Raw genomic sequence first — 24748 nt, 5'->3', positions numbered from 1 at the left:
GAAGGACATCTTTTGAATTCACCTGGATTTCTGCGTTAATTACTAATAAAATGTGGTCTGATTGTTGTCTAATGCCCCTTTTACACAAGCTGATTCTCACTTGCCAACAAGTTAGTGGTGACATCACTCGCTTGTTCAATCGTTCGCATTCATGCAGCCTGTTAAGACAGGCAGAATCGTTCACTTCTTGTTCAGTGTTTCACATTCCTATGTACAACACTGAGAGAGGAGTGTTTACACGTAACGAGGAGTGAACGAGCTGCCAATGATTATTATGCTGGCTGAAACTGAATGACGAATGAAAAGTGCACGATTGAACGGGTTTAGATGTAACGATTATTGCACACTTTCTGACATTATAACGATTTTTTCAATAATAATTAATGGTACATCTAAACGGGCTTTAAGTCCCAATAATAGACAAACACAATCTAATTATTCTAAACACACACAAGCATTTCTTTGGGCACATTAAGTAAACATCCACAAGTAAACATCCACAGTGCATAGAGAAAGAGGAAGTGAGCCCTTGTGTTAATGACTTTTCCAAGACGTAATTGGCAAAAGGGTTTCAATTAAGGAGATGAGATTGGAAGTGTAGATTTCATAGGTGCTTTGCCATTAAATAAAAGGCACACAGTGACTAATGAATTGGGACACAGGAAGCTGGAAAAAGCTACATAAGCATTATTAAATACCTGCGTATACCTCAATCCACCATTACAGAAATTATCTACAAAAGAAGAAAATTCAGGACTGTTGCTACTCCCCTAGGAGTGGCTGTCCAGTTAATATCACTCCAAAAGCACCCCGGGTATTCCTGGAATGGGTGAGAAAGAACCACTATCAGTGAATGTCACAACTCAATGGGCCTTTAGCACCGCATATTATGTGAGTGAAAAGTATGCGTGTTATACACCCGTGTGATTGAGCACTTTATCAGATATATCTCCTTGTTGCTCCCATCCACCTTCCCCTTCAGGGCTCAGTCACATGGGCAACAAATTCGGGCAATCGTCTGAATGCATTTTCTGCAAAGCTAGTTGTGAGGGTCATGGCCGTTCACACAACTGAGACTGACCCAAAAGATGCACTGCTGAAGAGAGATGGAGGGAGTCCCCAGGGAAAATCCCTTCATCTCTCTCTCTCCAGTGAAGGGAAGCCCCGCAGTGGAGATGAAAAAGGTTTTCCCCAGGGCTTTCCTTCATCGCCGGGGACTCCTTTCATCTCAGCGCAATGCCAGGGTTCCCCTGCAGGGGAGAATGAAGAAATACCCAGCACCGCAATGTGGGGTTCCCCCTGCAGGGGAGAACAAGGGGGGTTTCCTTATTCTCCCCTGAAAGGGGACCCCAGCATTGCGCTGCTGGTGATTTCCTTATTCCCACCTGCAGGGGAACCCAGTATCACACTGCTGGGGAATTAATCTCCCTTTGCCGGCCACCTCACATAGTCTTCAATTGGAGTCTATTGATGCTTCTGCAATTTCCTGCCAAAATATAGGTCAAGATCCATTTTTTCGTGCAGCAGGGAATTTCAGTAACTGAATCCCGCTGCTGATGTCCTATCTTTTTTGCTGTGATTTTTTGACGTGACTTCAAATCGTTCATCTGACGATTTCCATAGGAAACCATAGGTTCTATTAGTCACGTTTTTTTCGAAGCAGGTAACTTAGCTGCAGAAAATTGTCTGTTCTCAAGGAAGCCTCATGCTGTTACACTGAAAAAATTTAGTGAAAAAGTGCGTCTGCTGCTCCCTCCACACCCTGTTTTATTTACTGCATTGTTCTAGATAGATTTTTGATTTAGATGATGGCACGTATTCATATATTTCCATATACTGTAAAGTATCATGGATTCCTGTTGTAAATCATGGGAAAATTCTTCCAACATACACACTGCTTTAACCCCTTAAGGACCAGGGTGTTTTGGCCAGACACTTTTTAGGGATTTTACTAATGTGGTGGTTTTGCAATTTTTTAATATTTTTTTTTGTCTGACTTCGTTTTTCTATTTTTTAGTTTTATTAGAGGTAAAAAGCTATAATAAAAAGTTTTTAAATTTATAGTTGTTTATTTTTAAAATTAGTATATTTACGCTAAAATAAAGTAGAGGAATGGGTTCATTATTTTGTTTTGTACATTTTGATATATAATTTATATAGTTTTGGATTACATATGGCAATGGTTTTGGTTGGCATCGGCTTTGGGTCATTTTTCTTTTTTTATATATAATTTTTTAATTTTATTCTGTCTTTTTTTTTAACTTCTTTTCGATAACTAGATCGATTTCAACATCTATGTCCCTCATGATGTTATATAAGACCTCTGGGGGTCATTCACATTGTTTTCCTTTTTTTAATCTTTTTTTTAGCTTGGGCATCCATAGGAGCTCTAGTTACAGGAGAAAATATTCCCCTTTAGGGACAATAGTTACTAACAGAGCTGATCTGGGTCTACTAGGACCCTGCAACTCTGCTTTTAGAGGGCACCTGGCCGTCACGTGATCGCCGGGTCACATAGCGGAACTAACATTTCCGCTTTCACATTGAGTGCTATGTAACCTGGAAAGTAGAAGGTAGAAGTGGTTGATAACCGCTTCTATCTCCTTCCTCTGCTGTTGCATACACTTGATTTATCTTTAATTTCTCCCCATTGTCGCATTTTTCTTAAACCTTTTCCTAGTTACTCTCATTTCCAAACCTCCTTTTTCTATTTTCTATGTTGTTTAAAGTCATATTTCTAAGTCACTCATTTTGAGGTAATAAACCTTCTATTGTTGGTCTGACTGTTTTCACTATACTTATAGTCCTTCAATAAAATACTTTTTGAAGACACAAAATGCGCCTGCCTTCTCCCCCAGGTCTTCAGCTGTGTCTGACAGGTGAGGATCTGACATGCTCCTGCTTTATTGCAGGAGCAGAGGCTTTAATCCGTATTGCCGTGAAGCCCAGGACCAAGTGCCGTAAATTTACAGTGCTTGGTCCTTAAGGGGTCAAATACTATATTGATTCGCATTAAATTTACAGGGGCTTAGTCATTAATCCGGTTTAAAAGTCAGACAGTGCAAACTTAGACCGGACAGTCTAAAAATGCACCAGATTTATCACTGAATAATAAATCTGTCAAATTTTAAGTCTGACTGGTCTAACTTTAGACCACTTATTAGATGGCACAATTGATAACACTTTCGAGCATGCCCTTTTTTGGACAAGTTGGAACAACTGTTGTATTTTGAACAGTAAATACGACCCACTGGTTCCATTTTTTTAACTAAATTATGTACACATTTATTTATACTTACTTGTCCCCAAGGGCCAACATGCCAATAAGCACATTCCTGAAGCTCGCAAGGCATGACAGGCTCAGGTTTGAGGTCTGAATTACAATATTCGTCTTTCATGCGTTCATTATTTAATATGCACGCTATATGTCGCTGCCTCATTCCTTTTCCACATGTCACAAGACACTAATGAAAGAGGAACAATGAAAAACATTATTTAATACAGCAGTGTCCAACCTTCTAAGCAAGATTATAGTAGAGCTAGAATACAGGTTGATTTATTTGTCATTTGAGAGTATAGACATAATCACGCACGATAAGGCGTTTCCATCGCAACATTTCTGCTGGGAGTCCGAAAAAGTGGAACATAACAAATAACTGATTACCTCTTAGTGACCGGTTTATTTTGCACATTAAAAACCAGGCAATTTTTTTTGTCAACATAGCCATATGATGACTTATGTTTTGCGGGAGAGGAGTCCACTGCACTGTCTGTGCGCTGACTTCCACGACTGAGAGCTCAGGAATAGGGAGTCCAATAATAGCTTGAAAAGTAAATTCCCGGACTCCTACGAGCATCATAACTTAGTTTATGGTGCCATACGTGGTGACACCTTCCCTTTAACATGTCTGAATTCACAAGGCATTCAGCAAACAAATTCAATGGACCATTTTAAAAGGTCCCATTAAATGTAGGCTCTGATGAACGAATCTGTATGCCCGTAAAATTGCATACTACAGCCATTGCGGGCCTTTAAAGAAATGCCTAAGTTTTTATCCTTAGAAAGTTTATTAAAAGTATACTATGCTTTAATACAGTTGGAGCTGTATACTGCTCAAATATACACCAAAAGTGCACTTTCCAAGGCTTTCTACTCATGGCCTGTGACTGAGGGTCAACTCTATGGGATTGTAATCTGCGAATGCATTAGTAGAGGTCTCTGCCATAGAATAATAGCCATAAATTGAAAATACCAGAAAGCTTATAGACATGTCAGTGTATAGACAAAGTGTTTCCAGTATATATCATACATATTGACAATGAACCACAAACATGTTGGAAATTTAGCATGAACTAACTCAAAGCACGTTTTACGTAGACAAATCCTGACACTAGAATAAAATGACTAAACAGATTTGCAATACCTGATTTTACAGCTACTCATTACCTCACTCCACTCACTGGTAGTCCAAACAGGGCAAGAATGGTCATTACAGCTCTGGGCCACCACTTTCTGCTCTTCATGACATTCTCGATCAGCTAAACGATGACCAAAGTTGTTCATACAGTAAGCTTCTCTTGTCTGCACTCCCCCTCCACAGCTCTGAGTGCACTGCCATTTAGAAAGAAAAGATTCACATATATATATTGATCTCATCAATGACAATATTCTGCACTGATATTCTCAGCAACCTAATCGGGGCTGTGGAAATACTGATAATATAATGACGTATTAGCTAAGGTAACATTGTGATTGGTAAGTTGGCAGCATTTGGGATTTCGTAATACCCAGCTGTCAATTTATTTATGAATTTCGAGAAAATCAAAAAGAGGAACAGCCCAATGCAGAAATCTAAGAAAAGATTCTTAAGAACTATTTTATGGGGAATACAATTATTTACTCAAACAGACTGCAATGGTTGTTTGCAAATTGAAGCCACACCAAAAGACTGCACCAAAAAGATGTTTAAAAGGAATGTCATCATCCAAGACCAGCGCTACAAGAGTGATAGTCCTCCATTTGCCACATTTATTTAGCAGTTGATCAAAGCATACCTTAATAATCCCAGTTCAAAATTTTCCTGTGTCGTATGTAAATGAAGCAGAGCAGTTGGGCGGTGGGGGAGAGGGTGCCAGCCCGCCTGGTAGCAGCCTGTTCGGCCACATGGTGCGCCTCTCTCGCCTCTTTTGAATTGGGATTATTAAGGTATGCTTTGTATCAACTGGCAAACTAAAATTAGTGTGAAAAACAGAGTGCTGGTCTTGGCTTACACTAGTAAAATCTAATGTAAGGTTCCCTTTAACATGCAGCTTTGCTGTAGTTTACGTGTTTTTTTTTTTTTATAGAAAACTGTGTGTTAAAATGGCACACCTAACTACTGCAATGTTCTAGTTTTTTTAGAAACCAATTTCATTCTGGGCTTAGTCACAGGTAGCAGACGGCCGCACTTCAGGATGGATGTCTCTCTGCAGCGCCGGAAGAAAGAAAATGTGACCGGCTTCATTGCCGGTCATGTGTTCTTTCTTCAGCGCTGCGGGGAGTCGTCCGTCCTGAAGTGCGGCCGTCTTCTTCCTGCAGTAAGGGCTCAGTCACACGGGCGCATCGGCGCCCGTGTACGGGTGCCAATGCGCCCGTGTGACTAAGCCCTTACCTGTAATGTACAAGCTGTTTCACCACAGTGCTTTTGTGATTTATTTTTCTGGCATTCACAGTATGGTATAAATACTATCTTTTAGGTTTTATTACTTTTGCACAATATAAACCCTTTTTTTTTTTACAAAAATACTTTTTGAGTGGCGCCACATTCCAGGAGCAGAGCATTTTTATTTTTCAGCTGACAGAGATGTATCAGGCCTGTTTTTGTGGGACAACTTGTAGTTTTTAATGGTACCATTTTGAGGTATATATGATTTTTTTAAATTATTTTCTATTCGATGTAAGGGATAGTGAGATGATCAGAAAATGGCTATTTTGGATTTATTTGTTTATGCTTCATAAATAATGTAATATTATATTCTACCACTTGTTATGGATGTAGTGATACCAATAATGTGTAGGGGTTATTTTCTTCCTCTTTTAATTTTTAAAAAAAATATTTAAAGCCCTCTGTTGGAGGAAAAAAGTTTTAATTTTTTTCTGTAAAAATGTTTAGATGCCAGTCAACAATGACTGTAGCATCTGCATGGTTAAATGGTGTAGAAGAGTGATTAGATGAACAAGTACTCATTATTTCACTCCTTTTCTGGGAAAACCCCCATATGTGATAATCAGAGAGCAAATATGCATTCTGATTGATGGGGGGTGATAACATGAATAAAAATTCATGTCGAAATCTTTCCTAGGGCAGGAAGATATACAAAAGATTCAGATATTCTCTGTCTCAAGTCTCCCCTTCCCCTCCCTCTCTCTTGCGCCACTGACTAAAAATGACAGCTATAAATTCAGTATTCCCGAATCCACTTCAAATGGCTGTAACATTAGTTCTCTGAGGTCTATAACCATGCTTTTCATGTCATTTTAAAGCAGAGAATGAAATCTTCAGAATGGCATTAAAACATGTTGGTGCCCTGACAGAACCAGAGCTACAGCCGTTTAAAGCAGAACAAGCTCTGTTTGTCCTAAACTATAAGGTCTTTTTCCCTTAGAATGAACAGAGCTCGCCCAAAACTGCTGCGGGAGTTAATTCGAGCCTAGTAGTACAATGATTGATGCTATAGACTCAGTAGGTGTGCCTGCTCCATCACTTGTGTGTGTCAGCTGTATTATACAGCGGACACACACTCTAACAGCCATGGTAGGAGAAAACTTCAATCCTAGCTACTTAATCCTTTAGATGCCACAATCAGTACTGACTACAGCATCTAAGAGGCTTTACAAAGCGAGTGGAATCCCTTTGTCATTGTATCTCCCCGGTGAGATGATTGCAGGGTGCAGACATAGGCCTAATAATGGGGCACAGGCCTGATACTTCTGGAAGTCTACAGGGCTTAATAGGCTGCCTTCTGCTTATCAGTTTTACACTGATAGAAATAATACGCTGTAATAGAGAAGTATTACAGTGTATTATATGAGCAATCAGAGGATAAAATAGTTGTTTAGTATGTACCTCAAAGCAGGACCAATAAAAACTACAAACTGTTCTGTAAAACACAAGCCCTCATGCAGCTCTGTGGGTGTAAAAGTAAAAAATGTTATGTGTCTTTGGAAGCAATGAAACAAACAAATTATTATGCAAAACAAAGTGTTTGAATTGTGCAAAAGTATATTTTTATATACATATATATATATATCTCTAAATGACGAAACAATGTTCTTACCTGGGTCCACTCTGAATATCGCCAGCTGATTGAATGACAGTTTCCATGACAAGGCTCACGGAGTGGAGGCTTGGGCTGAGTGACACAAAGTTTATCTTCCACAGGCATGGTTTGACCTCTTCCAGAAAAATATTTTATACAGCTCACATCCAGTAACCGATGCCCAGGTCCACACTGTGAAGAACATTCACCTTTGCCAGTAACATACCACCTTTAGGCAGAAACCATTGGCCAGAACAAAAACATTTATTTATATTAGCTTATTATGTCATTGGTAATGAAAAGACAAATTCATCGAACCAGAAAGCATAGCTAAATCAATTAGCTATAGTGGATAGCGATCATGTAAGAACTGAAAGATACTGAAAACTCAAGTGTATGTTCACCTGTGATTGCAAAAATAGTATAATATATATCTATTGTGGGAATAGTTCACTTTACAGCACAAGTTTGAACACACACATACGTAAAGGGAAGGCATATGTTATTTCCTACGCTTTCCTTAAGCAGACACAAAACAGTTTGTGTTTGTAACAGCTTGCCCCTGTGTTTCCATGGGTCGAAAAATGTATTTGAGGGCAATAGCAGAGAGTTTGATTTCCCCACAGCGCTGAACATATATTATGGCCATACATGAAAGCTACGTCCACATACTAGAATTAAGTTCATGTTGTACAGTTTTTGTCTTGCTATCAAAAATACCAGAATAGATTTAAGACCGACAATAAAAATGGAGTATTTTTACTTTGGAAAGTTAAATTAGCAAAGTACACATCCATCCATTAGAAAAGATACTATGGATTTTAGTTTTGGATTTAATATTTTGCATTAACCTTCTGTTCATCAATTACATCCTAACCGAATACAATTTAATATCTCTATTGAAGGAGTATAACACACATGCATAGAGTGGGTCCAGAAAGTCTTCAGATCTTTTTACATTTTGTTATAGACTTGTGCAAATAAAAAAAATCAAGTTTTCCCCATCATTCTGCACTTAATACCCAATAATGATAAAGTGGAAACAGAATGTTGGCAATCTTTGTAAAGATTTTAAAAATGAAAAACTAACACTTTGCATTGACATAAATATTCAGACTCTGTACTCAGTACTTAGCTGAAGCACTTTTGGCATGGATTATAGCCTCCAGTCTTCGTGGGTGTGATTCCACAAGAGTTCAAACAAAACTGGACAAATATCTGTCTGGGATGATTTAGTGAATCCTGCACTGATCAGGGGTTGGACTAGATGACCCTGGAGGTCCCTTCCAACTCTACCATTCTATGAAGATTTGAACACCTGAATTTGTGGATTTTCTGCCATTCTTTTCTGCAGATCATCTCAAGCTCTGTCAGCTTGAATGGGGATTATATATGAACAGAAATGTTCAGGTCTCTCCAGAGATGTTCAAATGGGTTCAAGTCAGGGTTCTGGCTTGGCCACTCAATGACATTCACAGAATTGTCTATAAGCCACTCCTGTGTTGTCTTGACTGTATGCTTAGGGTCATTGTCTTGTTGGAAGGTGGACTTTCAGCCCAGTCTGAGGTCTCTTGTGATCTGGCTGACTACATATCCTCAGGGCTTAAGGCCATTGCGCCTGCCCTACGGCGATTGTGCCGGTGGCGATTGTGCCTGCCTTATGGCGATCGTGCCTATGGCGACCGTGTCTGCTTTGCAGACCTTCAGGTATTTTTGGCTTTTTCAGTGAATGTGTTTGTGATCTGGATCAGGTTTTTATTAAGAATATCTCTGTACTTTGCTCCAGTCAGCTTTCCATAAACCCTGACCAGTCTCCCTGTCTTAACTACTGAAAAACACCCCCACATCATAATGCTGCTACCACCATGCTTCACAAATGGTATTAGGCAGGTGATAAGCAGTGCTTGGTTTCCTCCAGACATAATGCTTAGAACTGAGACCAAAAAGTTCAGTCTTGGTTTCATCAGACCAGAGAATCTTATTTTTTACAGTCTTAGAGTCTTTTAGGTGTTTCTTGGCAAACTCCAGTTGGGCTTTCAGGTGTTTTTTTCCAGAGGAGAGGCTTCTTTCTGGCCACTTTCCTATAAAGCACATATTGTTGGAGTGCTGCAATAATGGTTGACCTTCAGGAAGAGTGACCTTCAGTCAGAGTGACCATTTGGTTCATTGTCACCTTCTCACGATTATTTAGTTTGTTCGGTCGGCCATCTCTAGGAAGAATCCTGGTTGTTCCAAATTTCTGCCATTTAAGAATTAGGGGGGGGGGCACTGTGCTCTTGGAAACTTTTTTTTTAGTGCAGCAGAAATTTTTTTCCTGCAGCCTTCTCCTGGGCTGTGCCTCCACACAATCCTTTCTCTGTGCTCTACAGGCAGTTATTTCCTTCTCATGGCTTGGTTTTGGCTTTTATTTGCATTGTGAGCTATGAGATCTTATACAGACAGGGGGTGTCTTTTAAAAAGACGTTCAACCAACTGAATTTACCACAGGTGGTCTCCAATCAAGAAGTAGAAACATCTCAAAGATGATCAAGAGAAATGGGATGCCCCCCCGGGCTAAATTTCAAGTGTCATATCAAAGGGTCTGAATGCATATGTCAAAAAATATTAGTTTTTCATTTTTTAAAACTTACAGAGATTTCTAACATTTTGTTTTCACTTTGTCATTATGGGGTATTGAGTGAAGAAAAATGGGGGAAAACGTGAATGTTTTTTTGTTTTTTTTTTGCAAAAGGCCACATGATAACAAAATGTAAACAAGTGAAAGAGTCTGAAGATTTTCCAGAAACACTATATAACTTACCTTAATTGGCAATCCATGTTACACGACTCAGTAATGGGTTCTGGTCGAGACAAATATTCACATTTTTGATCAGAGACAACAACCTGGTCATTTTTACGCTGGCAGTACACTTTTCTTTTCCGAACACCTGTAATATCCAACACATGAACTTTTTATTTATACTAAATTACAACATGATCTTGGCAATGTATTTTTTCTATAATTAATAATATGCATAAAATCATACAGTATAAAATGTTTTGTCATAAATGAAAATAAGGATATTCCTCATGCTAATAAAGTTTAGACTTTCACACTAAAAATATAAGTAAACACACTGCAATTTTAATGTTTTTTCCCCTTTAACATTAGGTTTTACCTTGGCATATCTTGTTGCAGGACTGCCATGGCCCATACTTGCCCCAGAAAAATAGGTTGAATTTATCTTCAATAGGTATATTGAATGTATATTGCACATCAGGGTTGTATAAATTTCCAACACATAAGATCTGGAAACAGATTGATTAAATTACAATAGTAAATATTGGATTAAAATATTTAATTTAGTAAAAGGTGAAATTATCGCACCTATAGCACTAAACATTACAGTAATCAAGATAACAAAACATCAGTCTAAGAATTATCTGAGAGAAATCTCCATAGAGTAAGACAATTATTGACATGAAGATATGTCTGCCTTGACAAATCTAGTTAAAACGTGAAGCATAGCATAACACATTGGAAACTTTAAAAGAAAGTTTTTTTAGTATAAATGCACTCACAAGTTTAAGGGCTCTATTGGACTTGGAAAGAGTCCTTTTCTCCCTTTTCCCTTTTCATTATAGCACCAGTTTTCATCACCTGCAATCCAGAAAGAGGGAATATGAAGATTGGACCAGTTCCTTCGGAGGTGAAAATATACAAAAGAAAGGAAAGGATGACCCTCTCCGAATCCCTCCAATTGCTAAAATGCTTCCAGCAGAACCCTTAACTTCCTGAATGGTATTTTCTAATTAGGAATTGTAATATCATGCTATGTATTATGTTTCAACAGGCAGAAAATATCTCTTTGAAGTGTATGCCCAGCTAGCGGAAGTCGCTGAAGAATTTTCCACGTGAATTCCAGGTATAAAAATATGTCAAAAACTGCATCTTTTTGGCATGGACCTGTGTACAAGATTCCGACACAGAAAAGCATGTTTTTAGGAGTTGCTGTTACATGTTATTTCTTAACGTGGAAATGTGATTTTTACGTGTAGGAATTCCGCAAGCAGATTTTGCCAGGGTTTTTGAAACAGAATTCCACCATGTGAAGATACCCATACATACATTCTAAAATAAATCAGCATCATCGATCTAGTTTTCTAAAAGATTCTAAGTAACTATCATTAAAACTCATAATACACACAATGAATAGGTATATACTACTCACTGCCCCCTATTAACCCTTTGCAATCCAATTTTGGATTCAGGGTTTCCTAGGGGGCTTTCTCTTTCTGCCATTAAACAATGGCGCCATCTGCTTGCTAGAGCAAGTACTGCGGTATATGACGTGCCGAAGAAGCCCCCGGCAACAGAGCGGCCAGTAATCTACAGTAAGAAGCTGTACAGCCTTCAATCAGAATGTCTTCAGACGTCAGACAATGGATTGGAAAGGGTTAAGTATTTAGTTTTAAAAAAGTCGAACTGCACTAAATTTTTCCTCCAAATTTAAAACGATGTACAAAAAAATGAAATAGAGAAAATTGTGCGTATTCAAGTTGTACTTTTAGTTAAAGGGGTATTTGCAAATGATAAAGTGATGAACGTAAGACATATTACTTAGATATACCATTACTTCATCATCAATAAGGGCCGACCTCTGGGCTGTAGGCAATCTTTTTTCTCTTTATTCACATTATTGAGCCTCCAATTTTTTTTTTTAAACCTGCACAGCGTGGTGGAAAAACAAAAAACATAATTTTCAGCCGATCCCCATCTCTCCCATTTAGATGTGCCCAGTTCCCAAAGCAGCTGTCATCACGACCTAACACAGGACCATGTGATCACTGCAGCTAGTCATTGGCTGAAATAATACAATGATTCTGCGTCCCTTGACAGGGCTAAATTCGTATGATATGCGCCAAAAAGCTGTGGATTATGATGTGGTTTTTAGAGGCAGAATTCACAAAAAAACATTCTGCCATAACATGCAACTTCTTGATGCAGAAATGCACAGAAACATCAGAATTCTGCATGTGAATTTTGTCCATTGGCAGGGTAAATTCCACATGCGGATCCACGACAAAAAACATGGCAAAAAACAACAGACATATACACAGTTTTTTAAAGTGAAATTCCTTGCGGAACATTACACAACAAATTCCACTGTGAGTGTGTTGTGGATTTTGATGCGGATCTGCACCGAAAATAGTCTCAAAAGTTAAGCCACTTTGGTGCAGATTTTGATGTGGTTTCAATTGAAGGGGTGAATCCTGCTGTGGATTTTGATGCAGATTTTGATGCATCCATTTTGTTATGTGTAAAGGCACCCTTAACCCCTTGAGTGGCACGCCTGGAAATTTTCCGGGACGAGCTCCACTGCTCATAGTGACATAGCCCGGAAGATTTCCGGGCTATGTATCACTATGGGAGCTGCAGAGCACAATGCCACAAGCTGTGACAGTGTGCTCTGCCTGCACAGTCCCACAGAGAACAAAGCAAGGGCTTTGAAAAACCAGCAGAAGACATTGCCGATATGCCGGCAATCTCCTGCACTGGTTTGTTTACAGGTTGCCATAGAGACCATCGGCTTGTCAGAAGCAAGCCGATGGTCTCTGTGGCAGGGAGAGCTGGGTGCTTGGCTGTGAGAGGACAGCTAGGTACCTGCTCTTACAGCAGAGATCAGAGAAAACCTCCGATCTCTGCTGTGTTAACCCTTTACATGCTGCAGTCTATGTGATTACAGCATGTAAAGGGCTGTCACTGCAGCATGTAAAGGGCTGTCACCATCGGACCCCCGGAATGTGATCAGGGGGTCCTGATGGGTCCCTGTGGAAGTCCCCTAAAGGGACAAAAAAAATGTAAAAAAAAATTTTTTTTAAAAAGTTACAAAATTATAAAAAAAAATAATAAAAACACTTGTCTCCCTTTACTTTGTAAAAAATCAAAAATACAATCACACATGTGGTATCCATGCGTCGTAATGACCCAGAGAAGGAAGTTAATACATTATTTAACCCCTTAATGACATGGCCCCTTTTTTTCATTTTTCCCCATTTCTTTTTTTCCTCCCCCCTGTTTAAAAAATCACAACTTGTCCCGCAAAAAACAAGCCCTTATATGGCCATGTCAATGGAAAAATGAAAAAGTTATGGCTCTTGAAACGCAACTGCAAAATTAGTTGAAATTCAATGATTAGACCATTTTAAAAAAAACCTGCCCTGGTGGGCCCGACAGGGTGGTAGGAAACCCGCCACTCAAGGGGTTAAGAAGTATGTAACTTTTAATATATTCCCAGGTGCAATTCTTGCAAAGAACCCCTTACAATTTATTCGGTGCAAAATATACTATTAATAAACGTGGCATAATAAGTATAGCATAAAGGAAGAGGCAAAATGCATTTTTTAATTCACTACTTTAAGTTACAAATTATTTTACCTGGAGAATTAAATCATCTTCCAGACGGTCAGTGCAGTTTATTCTTTCTATTACATTGTCTGAACCACTGTATTCCAAGACAGAACCTCTGGTATTTATTTCCCTCTTGAACCTGCTCACTACGAAATTTCCATTGAGAATAAAATTCCCTTGAATGTCTGACAAAGCTGAAATAAAGTATGACAATATATTAAATATGGTAGCAATTGTGGAAACACTGGGGTTGGATTTATCACTGCCTCTGAGCCAAACTTCTGGGGAAAATGCAAAAAAATTTGCAACATTATTTTCTGCCACTCGCACAACTATTCTGAAAGAGCTTAGTGAAAGGGGGCAGGAACCCGGGGAAACAGAAACTGGTGCAAATATCTGGTGAATGGAAAGCCAAAGATGCTCCAAGCTTATTAAGAGGAGTACAACTGTTAATGCATTAGGTGCATCTTTTCCCAGCTTACTTCTGCTAAAAACTGCAGTAAGATTGTCAGCCTTTAGTAAACTCACTCTGTATACTAACAACATATAAATTAGTAGGTTAAACAGCACATTTTAGAATTCAAATAATTCATTTTTAGAATTGCAGATTTTGTATATAGTTCTGGAAAAGGAAATGTGATTTGCATTTCCATATAAAGAACTATGACCGCTAAATAAATAATTACAAATCTTTTCATTGACTTGCCCAGGTAGTTGTCATCATCAGGCCGACCAGAGTAGCTATTTTGATGAACCTCAATGTTTGTTGCCCCAGCAGGAATTTTCACAATGACATTATATCCTAGGAAAAGCAAATAAAACAAAATGATATACTTCTGAGCCTCCTGATTATTTTATAGATGTAAGACTTCACAGAGTTTCTTATGGTGGTTGTTTCTGATGCTTTAAAAAAGAAGACCATGAATGTCTTGTGTTCTTTACAACACACATTTGGACACCGCTTCATACACGGAAAGTGCGCAGTGGGGAGCCCTCTATATTCCAATCAGTCTCCCTAAAAACATAGTCATGGCATGCCAAACTGTTGTCATGGTAGTCGGAGGCCTTGTGAAGGTCTCCAGGCCTGCTATCCTAGTTCTTCTAATAAAAGGACAGCCAATGAATGATGTATTGCAGTACAGAAATATTGCAGTATATTGTACAACTGATCAAGGGATCACATGTAAATTTGAAAAAGGAAAAAACCTCCACGTTTGTTACATGAAAAATATAAATAATAAAAAATAAGCATAGCTGATATCTCCGCAGCCAAAAAAGTCCAAACTAAAAAATACATTTATCTCATGGTAAATGCCAGAATTGCAGTTTTTTATCACCTCTGCCTTAAAAAAAAGTGGAATAAGTAATGAAAAAAACCATGCGTGTACCCCAAGATGATAACGAAGCTTGTCTTGCAAAAAATGTACCTCAAAATGATACCAAAGCTTGCCCTGCAAAAATTATACAGCCTGATATTTTGGTGAGATCTCATCAGGAATGGGTGAAAAGGATAGGGTTAACACTCATGGTGGGCAAAATTTTGAACACATCCTGTAGAGATTATGGTCCCTTTTCTGATTTCACATAAAAGCACTGTGGTAACATTGGAATGAATATAGTTAAAATGAAACACATCATTGCTTTTTTCTCGTGAAATTCTCTGTTAGTTTGATGTATCACACATCTAGCTTCCCAGTGGAAAAATTTCAGTTGAATCAAAGATGGTGGCATTTATCTATGGCCATCATGTTGGTCACATGGCCCAACAGGTTTTTCCCATATCCCCACAGCTCCTATACAAAATTGGATCACCGTCTGCCAAACTGTTTCCACGCTTTTGCAATACACTGTACACTAAGGGGGCATTCACACGAGCGTGTGCTGGTGCGTACATAGGTGCGCAGAAAACCGGCGCACCCACGTACATGCACAAACACGCGTGAATGCAGGTCCGTGCAGCACTGCTTTCAATGGGGCCACAGCTGCTGCCATCGGCGATATTGAAAGCAATGGTTTGCCAGCACCCCTGCAGTAAATTTCCGAGAAGGGCTTTAAATATAAGCCCTTCTCTGAAAATCATTCCTATCTGGTGTAAAAAATAAACATAAATAAATACTCACCTCTCCGCCGCTGCCGGGTTCAGGTACGTCTAGCCACTTGGGTCCCTTCACTGTAATGCAGGCTGTGTCTGTTTGACTGAGCACTCAGCCAATCACAGGCAGCCCTCAGCCATTCATTGAATGACAGCTGAGCGCTGCCCATGATTGTTCACAGTGCTCAGCCAATTAGAAGCAGCGCTTGGCCATTCATTGAATTCGGTTCACTTTTGAAAAGCTCCCTGTGGCTGACAGCTGGGTTTAGCATACCTCATCATTGATGAGATGAGCTAAACGCCGAAAAATAGAACAGATCCCACTAGAAAATCGAGCAGTTGTCTGAGAAACTCCATTGAAAAGAATGGGAGCATTATACCACGTTAATTGATCCTCATGTGGTGAAGAATGGAAGCAGAAGAGAGGTATACTGGAGGTCTCTTCCCAGGACCCCTACCCTAAAAGAGAGTGAGAGTACGGAAGGAGAAAAAAAGCAAGTCCCCCGTTCAGTGTTTATAATCCTACAGAAAAGAGTGTTCAATAGAGTGTTCTTGTCCTCCTCTGGAGTATGTCCGGGAACGGAATCATACAGATAACTAGGACCATAGGCCCGGTTTCATCTGTTTTTTTCTCCCTGACCTCTTCAATTGTTTCCTGCACTGGTGTGTAAATTTGTCTACAATTTGTAAGCCCATGTCAAGATATTTATTGCAAGTAAAGTTCCAGTTGTTGACCGTTCCCAGCAACTGAGTGTTATCAAGTTAACCGGTATGTGGACTTTCTTATGTCCTGTTAGATAACCAGCGGAGCAAGGAACGGTGGCGTCACCCATGACAAAACTGTACAAGTCCACGACACAACTTATTCAGGTAACCGCTGCACCAGCATTCCCTGGAGAGGCCTGTCAGGGCCCTGGCCAAGGGTCACACACGTCCCTCAGGGGAGGAGTTGGTAGTGCCACAGTGACAACCCTAAACAGCTATCCCACCATCTCCTCAATGGTGTGCCTTGCGCCTCGGTCGCTACACTACTACTGCTTTTACCTCCAGCACCAGCTGCCTCCAGGCTCCAACACACTGGTCCAGCTTTAAAACAGAAATGGCAAGACCTGCCATAGGCACTTCAGTTCAGTTGGAAGATAGCTAGGATCTTCTTGTGGGACTTCCTTGCGGGCATCATCGGGAGGCACTAGACTGGGGTTCTGGAAGGCAGAGCCATGGAAGCCAAGCCAGTGATAAAACGCTAGATAAGATGTGGCAAAGTTAGGTGGAGCCACAGCACATGCTAGAGCGGTTGGCCCGCCCTGTTTCTGGCTTTGTTTGTTCCAAACAGTGTTGCTTTAGAGCCGGAACCATTCATCCCCAGGCAGGCTGCCCTGCCCCATGGGCCCTATATCAACTCCATTGGAAGCACACCACTGTTGTTATGGGCAACAAAGAAAGTTTTTCTTTTAGACAGCTTCATAAATTTCCCCGGTAGAATATATACAATAGAGTGATAAATTTTCAAATTTTATTTTTAAATGAAAAAAAACTGTTTATTTACCAAACCAGGGAGGAAGGTACATACCATACTGAGCTTTGGTGAAGGTTCCTGCTACAGTTTTACAGGAAGAGTTGTCACCTCCGCATACACCACATTGATCTTTTTTTGCTTTGGAATTTAAAACATGGTCACATCCCGCTTGCTGAAAGAGAAAATACAACTAATTTACTACAGAAAATACATAAATATACTTTGAATACATGGTACTATTTGCTAAAGGAAAATACATCACTGCAATGGCCGAAAATGAAAGTACAATCACGGCGTTTTGCCAAGTGCATGTGTGATAGTGGCCGAACATTATTCCGAGGATATCTGTGGATATAAACATTTCTTTAAATAAGTGCAAAATCAAAAAAACATTCATTAGAGACTGCATTTCACTGTAAAACAATATTTTGCGTAGTACAAGTCCTTTCAGCCCTACCTGAGGAAGGGCATAATAGGCTTAAAGGGGTTGTCCGGCCATAAACATTAGGTCTCATTACTTTTTGCCCATTTGCATGCACTTTGTAATATACATTGTGCATGGAAGATGAAGCAAACAGAAGTTTTGGACTTACCTGAAGGGATGCCCCCCCCCCCCTGTGTTGCTCCTCCGTCGTCCCTGGTTACCACAAGAATCTTCTCTTCTTGTCGGGCCGCAGCAGCTCTTGTCGGCGCGGGAACGAGCCCCTTCTCATCCGCGCATGCGCAGTTCTTCTCTCTGCAGCCGGGACCGATATACGATCTCCTTGTGTGCAGGAGGGGGAGGATGGAAGAGCCTCAGAGCAGGAACTGAGCTCCCGCCCCCTCTCTGCCTCCTCTCCGCCCCTCTGCACTATTTGCAATGGGGAGAGCCGAGACGGGGGCGGGGCTAATTCTCGCCCCTTAGCCCCGCCCCTGTCCCGCCTCTCCTCATTGAAAGTAGTGAAGAGGGGCGGAGAGGAGGCAGAGAGGGGGCGGGAGCTCAGTTCCTGCTCTGAGGCTCTTCCATCCTCCCCCCTCCTGCACACAAGGAGATCGTATATCGGTCCCGGCTGCAGAGAGAAGAACTGCGCATGTGCGGATGAGAAGGGGCTCGTTCCCGCGCCGACAAGAGCTGCTGCGGCCCGACAAGAAGAAGAGAAGATTCTTGTGGTAACCAGGGACGACGGAGGAGCAACACAGGGGGGGGGGCATCCCTTCAGGTAAGTCCAAAACTTCTGTTTGCTTCATTTTCCATGCACAATGTATATTACAAAGTGCATGGAAATGGGCAAACAGAAGTAATGAGACCTAATGTTTATGGCCGGACAACCCCTTTAATGTTTAAAGTACAATATACTGCAATACAAAAAAATATCTCAAGTTCCAACAATTGCAACTTCAAGTCCCTTACTGGTACAAAAAAAATCTAATAAATAAGTTTGATAAAACTTTTAAAAATATAAAAGAAAATATAAAAAAACTTTTTTCCTATTTTTTAAAAAATATTTTTATTTAAATATTGCAGTAATTATCCTCAATTTACATGATGCCCCAATTGCATTTTTTTCAGTTCACTTTGCCTCTTAGGGTGCTGTCACATAGGCTGGAATTCTGCATCAAAATCCACAGTTAAACCTGCAGATCATGGTGTAGATTTTCACACCTGTGGATTTGGGCATGTATCGGGCTAATTCCAGCCTGTGTGACAGTACCCTAAGGCCTCATGTCCACTAGCATGCACGGATTCCAAGTGCAGAAATCTGCAGCGCAATCCACCCGTGCCCGCAGACATGGAGATAAAAAAGCAATTTCTTACCTTTCCGGATCCAGCGCGGGTCTCCTCCTTGCTGGATGCATCTTCTTTTTTTAGCATGGCGCATGAGCGGTGCATTTTTTTTCTTAAATCTCCTGATTTCCCACTGCGTCAGCTGCGGGCGTGCCGCAGCTTGGATGGCTTCCATTGACTTCAATGGAAGCTGTCCCTGTGGGATTTGCAGAAAAATGGAGCATGCTGCGTTTTTTTCACGTGCGTGTGATCCTCATGCCAGGAAAAAAAATGACATCCGCAGGTATTTAAGTACCTGCGGATGCCCAATGATAGTCTAGGGGCATGTTGAACTGCGGATCATCCATGCAGATTCCGCAATTCAATTATGTCCGTGGACATGAGGCCTTAAAAACCTGAAAGAAAAGTGATGGAAAAGTTCTATCTACTCCTTAATGTTACCTACATAAATGACAACTCACCCCACAAAAAACAAGCCCTCACACAGCTCCATAGTCAGAAAATTTTAAAAAAGCTATTGGTCTCTGCACATGAAAAGTTTTTCATTACACTATATGGTACCAACAAGTCCCTATACTGTCATATCAACAAACAAACGAGTAAGGTAAAGCTCTTGCAATGAAAAATGCTATTAAAGGAAAAGGGTTAAAAAATATATACATTTTTTTAATTATTATTTTAGTTGTAGAATAAAAAACTGCAGCAGTGCCATAGATCCCAGCATAAAAACAGGATTCGATTTAAATATCATGAATTGAAAACATCTGCCAAAATCATGTCTATCCATTTCGAATAGAGTTCTAAATTATTAGTTATAAATAAGAACCTTGTTCGAAATGCGTAATTTTGGAAGATGTTTTTAATTCCTGATATTTAAATAAAATGCTGCTTTTATGCTGGGATTAGAGATGAGCGAGCGTACTCGTTAAGGACAGATACTCGAGCGAGTATCGTCCTTTCCGAGAACCTGCCTGCTCGCCCGCAAAGATTCGGGTGCCAGCAGGGGTGTGCGCTGTGTTGCGAGAGTGAGCAGGAGGGATCTGGGGGAGAGAGAGAGATTCCCCCCCCCCCCCCCCCGTCACCCCTCGCTCTCCCCCGCTGCCCCCCGAATCTTCGCGGGCGAGCAGGCAGGTACTCGAAAAGGACGATACTTGCTCGAGTATCTGTCCTTAACGAGTACGCTCGCTCATCTCTAGCTGGTATCCATAAAAGTGTCGCAGTTTTATTTCCACTGCTATTGATGGTATTCCTGCACTTTAGTAGATGCCAAATCAACAACAATTTGGTACATTTTAAGGACTCGGTCAGACAAGAATGTTTTACATGCTGCTACAACAACGTGTAAAACCACACTTCTATAGCAACCAATAGGTTGCTAAGGAAGAGCTCACACGGACCAATTTTAGAAGTGCAGAAGTCACGACTAGCCTGTCAGCTCCGTGGTGTGCACTGTCCAGCTTGCTTACCATAGGCTCCTATCGGAGCCGTGAAAGCAGGCTGCCCGCACCACAGACGTGTGAACGGGCTGCTCCGCAGAGCTAGAAGCAGCCCGTTCACGAGCAGAATTCCCTGCATGTCAGCAGCGTGGTTTACGCGTTGCTTAGCAGTGTGTAAACAACGCTCGTTTGACTGAGCCCTAAAAAGGAAAGAATGCACTGAGTAGCTCAGCAACATCAAGATGGAAGACAAGTAGTGTGCACGAATGTAATATTGTTTTATTTGGTAAAGGAAAACCTCTTCATAACATAATAATAACCATCTTTATTTGTATGGCATAAACTTATTCCGCAGAGCTTTCGAGGCACATGGGGAACACAAACAATATAAAAATTACAGAAAATACAAAAGATACATGTGGTATTCAATTATTTGGAAACAAAAGGGGGTAGTGGTGATACAGAAGGTACAGGGGCAGGAGGTGGAGAAAGAGGGAACACAGCAATGCAACAATAACATGAGATTTACAGTTTTTTGGGACACAAACACGATAGAGGTAGTACAAGAGGTGTGGGGCAGGAAGCATACATGATAGGCAAAAGTGTAAAGCCATAGGGAGGGGCAGGGGGCATATTGTTGGACTAGATCAGGAAGTTTGGTATGCTTCTATCTAGAGGTGCGTCTTTAAGGCAGGTCTGAAGTTCTGCGTGTCGGGGATTGTCCGTATGTTTTAGAGTAGAGAGTTACAGAGGATCAGTGCTGCTCTAGAGAAGTCCTGGAGGAGAGCATGTGAGGTTCATATTAGAGGAGTGTTTAGTCTGAGTGTGTTAGAAGAGCGGAGCTTGCTGGCCAGGTGATGTATGGACAGGAGAAAATCGAAGTACAGTGGTGCGGCACCATGGTGAGCTTTGTGGGTAAGGGTGATGAGTTTGAATTGAGTTCTGTAATGGATGGGTAGCCAGTTCAGTGACTGGCATAGTGCAGGGACATCTGGAGTATGGAGTGGAGAGGGGAGAGTCGGATGCGGGGAAGGCCAATGAGCAGCGAGTTGCAGTAGTCGAGTCGGGAATGGATGAGGGTAACAACAAGTGTCTTCAGCGTGTTCGTGGTGAGGAACGGCCGGATTTTGACAATATTCTTGAGGTGGAGGTGGCATATTCGGGCCAGAGATTGCATATGGGGGGTAAAAGAGAGGTCAGAATCCAGTGTGACCCCAACATCTAACCAAGTCAAGAACACTCTAGGAGGTAGCCATACCATTGTCAAATTCTGCAACCAAGAGATTCTTTCATCAATGTGAATATAAGATGCAAACCACTGGAGACACTCAAGAACAGTAAGGCCAGATTAAAGATTGCTAAAGAACATCTAAAAAAGTTGCTCAGTTCTGGTAAAGGTCTATTTGGATAGATGAAACCAAGATTAACTTGTACCAGAATGATAGGAAAGGAATAGTATGAAGTAGGGCTCAGCATCTGAAGCATACCACATTATCTGTTACACATGGTGAACATGGACATTTAGAACTACCAATGGAACTGCGTCACAGATGTTTCTTGACAATACAGCAAGATTGCTGACAGCAAATCACAACATAATAATAGATAAAGACACAAAACATACCACAAAAGCAACCCAAGAGCTTCTTAAGGCAAAGAAATGGAACGCAAAGGCCAAATTGACCTCAACTTCATTAAGCATGCTTTTTACTTGCTGAAGACAAAACTGAAAGCGAAAAGGCCCACAAACAAGCGGCAACTGCAGGTGACTGCGATAAAGGACTGACAAAGCATCTAAAGGGATGAAACTCAATATTTCAAGATATCCATGTGTTCCAGATTTCAGACGGTCATTGACTGCCAAATATTTACATATAAGTAATAAAAGTAATCCTTATTTTCATAATTATACTAGTTTGTCCAATTACTTTTGAGCCTGTGGAAAAAGGAGGGACTATGGAAAAAAGGTCTGTAATTTCTAAGAGATTAATACAATATTTTTGTTAAAACCCTAGAATTAAAGCTGAAAGTCTATGCTTCCATCACATATTGGTGATTTGATTTCAACAACGTTTTCTGTACCTAATTACATATAACATAATAAAATATAAAACAAGTCTAAGTTATAAAATAGTCAATTAATTTTATTTCATACCCTGCATAATCCTTGAACACAAAGATCATCTGCCTCAAGACCGCAAGGTGTGCCATCTATAACTCTGTCCTTTAGCTGATAATAGGATGATGTCCCGGAAACACGACAAAACAGCTTGCACCGATCTTTCATTAGTACTGTATAAATAATAATAAGGCATTCTATTACTGTGAAGTTTCTACTTCAGTTACTGTCATAGTGTTATAGTAAAGAAGACGACTGTCAGGTTGTGCTGCTGGAATTTGTTGTTCAATTATCCCACACTAGCTTCATAGTTGTGGGATAATTGAACTGGCTGGGCGTGGAGTTTCTCCAGCCAGCCAATTCGCTCTGGTCTGCTGCACCTAAATACCAGCTCCTCTGGCTAGAGGATGCTGGTCATTTTATTCATTCTGTCTTATCCCCACTTTGGACTTTGTGTTGTACATGTCTAGTCTGTAGTGTCTCGCTCACCTTCCCTGACGACGGTCTAGACACCTGTAATCCCTGATTGCATCTTATGCAGACCCTCTATTCCCTTCCCTTTCCCAGGTGCGGCCTCCAGACGTCTTTTGTGTTGTCAGAGATGTGATGCCTGAGCCTATATGCCTTGCTTTATTTCAAACTTGCCATTACATATCCAGCTTAAGGGCTTATTCAGACGTCCGTATATTGGCCGGGTTTTTCACGCCCGGCCGATATATGCTGTCCCTCTCTGCAGGGGGAGGAGGTAGGATGGGCTGGGAGCAGTGCAATGAGCTCCCGCCCCCTCTCCGCCTCCTCTCTGGCCCTCGCCACTATTTGCAATGGAAGGGGGCGGGGCAGAACTTAGCTCTGCCCCAGCCCCTTCCATTGAAAACAGTGGCGAGGGCCGGAGAGGAGGCAAAGAGAGGACGGAGAGGGGGGCAAAAAACCTGGCCGATATACGGACATCTGAATAAGCCCTAAAGCAGACAAGGACACTGTTTCCTTTATGTCATCTCGGTGTCTGATTCTTTTTCCTTGGTGTGAGGACACTTGCTCTAGCTAGTGTTTGATATCTGTATACAGGAGAGTTCTGAGTGGGGTTCCTGTTTTGTATTATTGTGTGAACGACGATGTGTTCTGTGTGTCTGTGCAGATGGACGGACATGAGGTGTGAACAGTTCCGTTCTGTGTGTAGGTGTGAACAGTGGCATGTCCTGTGTTTTGTGCATCTCTCCAGGTTCTTCATCAGGGATAGTCAGGTCCTAGGTGTATACCGTGGGGCCGTCCTTATTAGGACACCTATCCCGCTTTTAGCCAGGGGTTCCCCACTTCCCCTGATTATTGAGGGACAGGTTTCTCCTTTCTTGAAATGGTGTAATCTGTCCTAGCATATACTAGGAGTGTTGTTGCAGTTTTATTAGAATGCCTCCCAGCGTCCATGCCGAGGCATGGCGCTGGAGCGGCCCACGGACGTAACAAAGACACCATTTTTACTTACTGCCACTGTATTTTGGTATCCACCGTACACTGGTTGTAAGACCATTGATGTTAAAATGTTTGCCATCATACTGGGAACACTGCACATCTCTAAAATCTTTCTTTACTTTGGGGCAAGAATTGGTGTTACAAGATCGAAACCTCATCCTTCTTCCCACACAATATTTTCCTCCATTTTGTGGCCTGCAAAACATTTACAGTATTAAAAGCAATATAATTTTACATACCTAAAAGGGGTTGTCACAAGAAAAATAGCGTTTTCTGCTAAACCATAATTCTAAACTTTTTTTTGCATTTACACTTCTCAAGAAAAACGTTTCTATCTCCAGTTATTCAAAGACTAAGGGCCTAATGTTAAAATAGCGCCACCTGCCATTTCCATTGAAAAGCCTCTGTCCACCTCAGTAAATCTTTCACACTCAAAAGTATACATATAGTTTTATAATTTTTTTCTAATATATTGTCATCATATGTATTTCTTCTACATCCCATGGTCCTAATTTTTTATATGGCTGGCTGCACAATGCATTTTTCAAACTGTGAATTAATGATTTGATATTTGCTCCTCTATTATGCTCAGATGAGGGTTAATGGGTAACTCCACTCATTATGACACGACTACTGGATCAGGTGTTTTTTTGTTATTTGAAT

General features: G+C 40.8%; 1 protein-coding gene across 1 annotated transcript in view; it reads right to left on the bottom strand.

The window, feature by feature from the left end:
• The window catches only part of ADAMTS20 (ADAM metallopeptidase with thrombospondin type 1 motif 20), a 196219-nt gene that overhangs the window by 70922 nt on the left and 100549 nt on the right, over positions 1-24748 (bottom strand). The window contains exons 13-22 of the mRNA XM_066591732.1: positions 24099-24280; positions 22655-22791; positions 17353-17470; positions 14397-14492; positions 13718-13884; positions 10458-10587; positions 10100-10226; positions 7318-7528; positions 4448-4612; positions 3300-3464 (exon numbers count right to left, since the gene is read on the bottom strand). Coding sequence (XP_066447829.1) covers positions 3300-3464; positions 4448-4612; positions 7318-7528; positions 10100-10226; positions 10458-10587; positions 13718-13884; positions 14397-14492; positions 17353-17470; positions 22655-22791; positions 24099-24280 — 1498 coding nt within the window. The remainder of the gene's footprint in view (positions 1-3299; positions 3465-4447; positions 4613-7317; positions 7529-10099; positions 10227-10457; positions 10588-13717; positions 13885-14396; positions 14493-17352; positions 17471-22654; positions 22792-24098; positions 24281-24748) is intronic.

This window comes from Eleutherodactylus coqui, chromosome 2 (genome assembly GCF_035609145.1).
Source record: "Eleutherodactylus coqui strain aEleCoq1 chromosome 2, aEleCoq1.hap1, whole genome shotgun sequence".
NCBI lineage: Eukaryota > Metazoa > Chordata > Amphibia > Anura > Eleutherodactylidae > Eleutherodactylus > Eleutherodactylus coqui.
The sequence above is the reverse complement of the archived record's forward strand: the minus strand, read 5'-3'. Positions and strand labels throughout refer to the sequence as shown.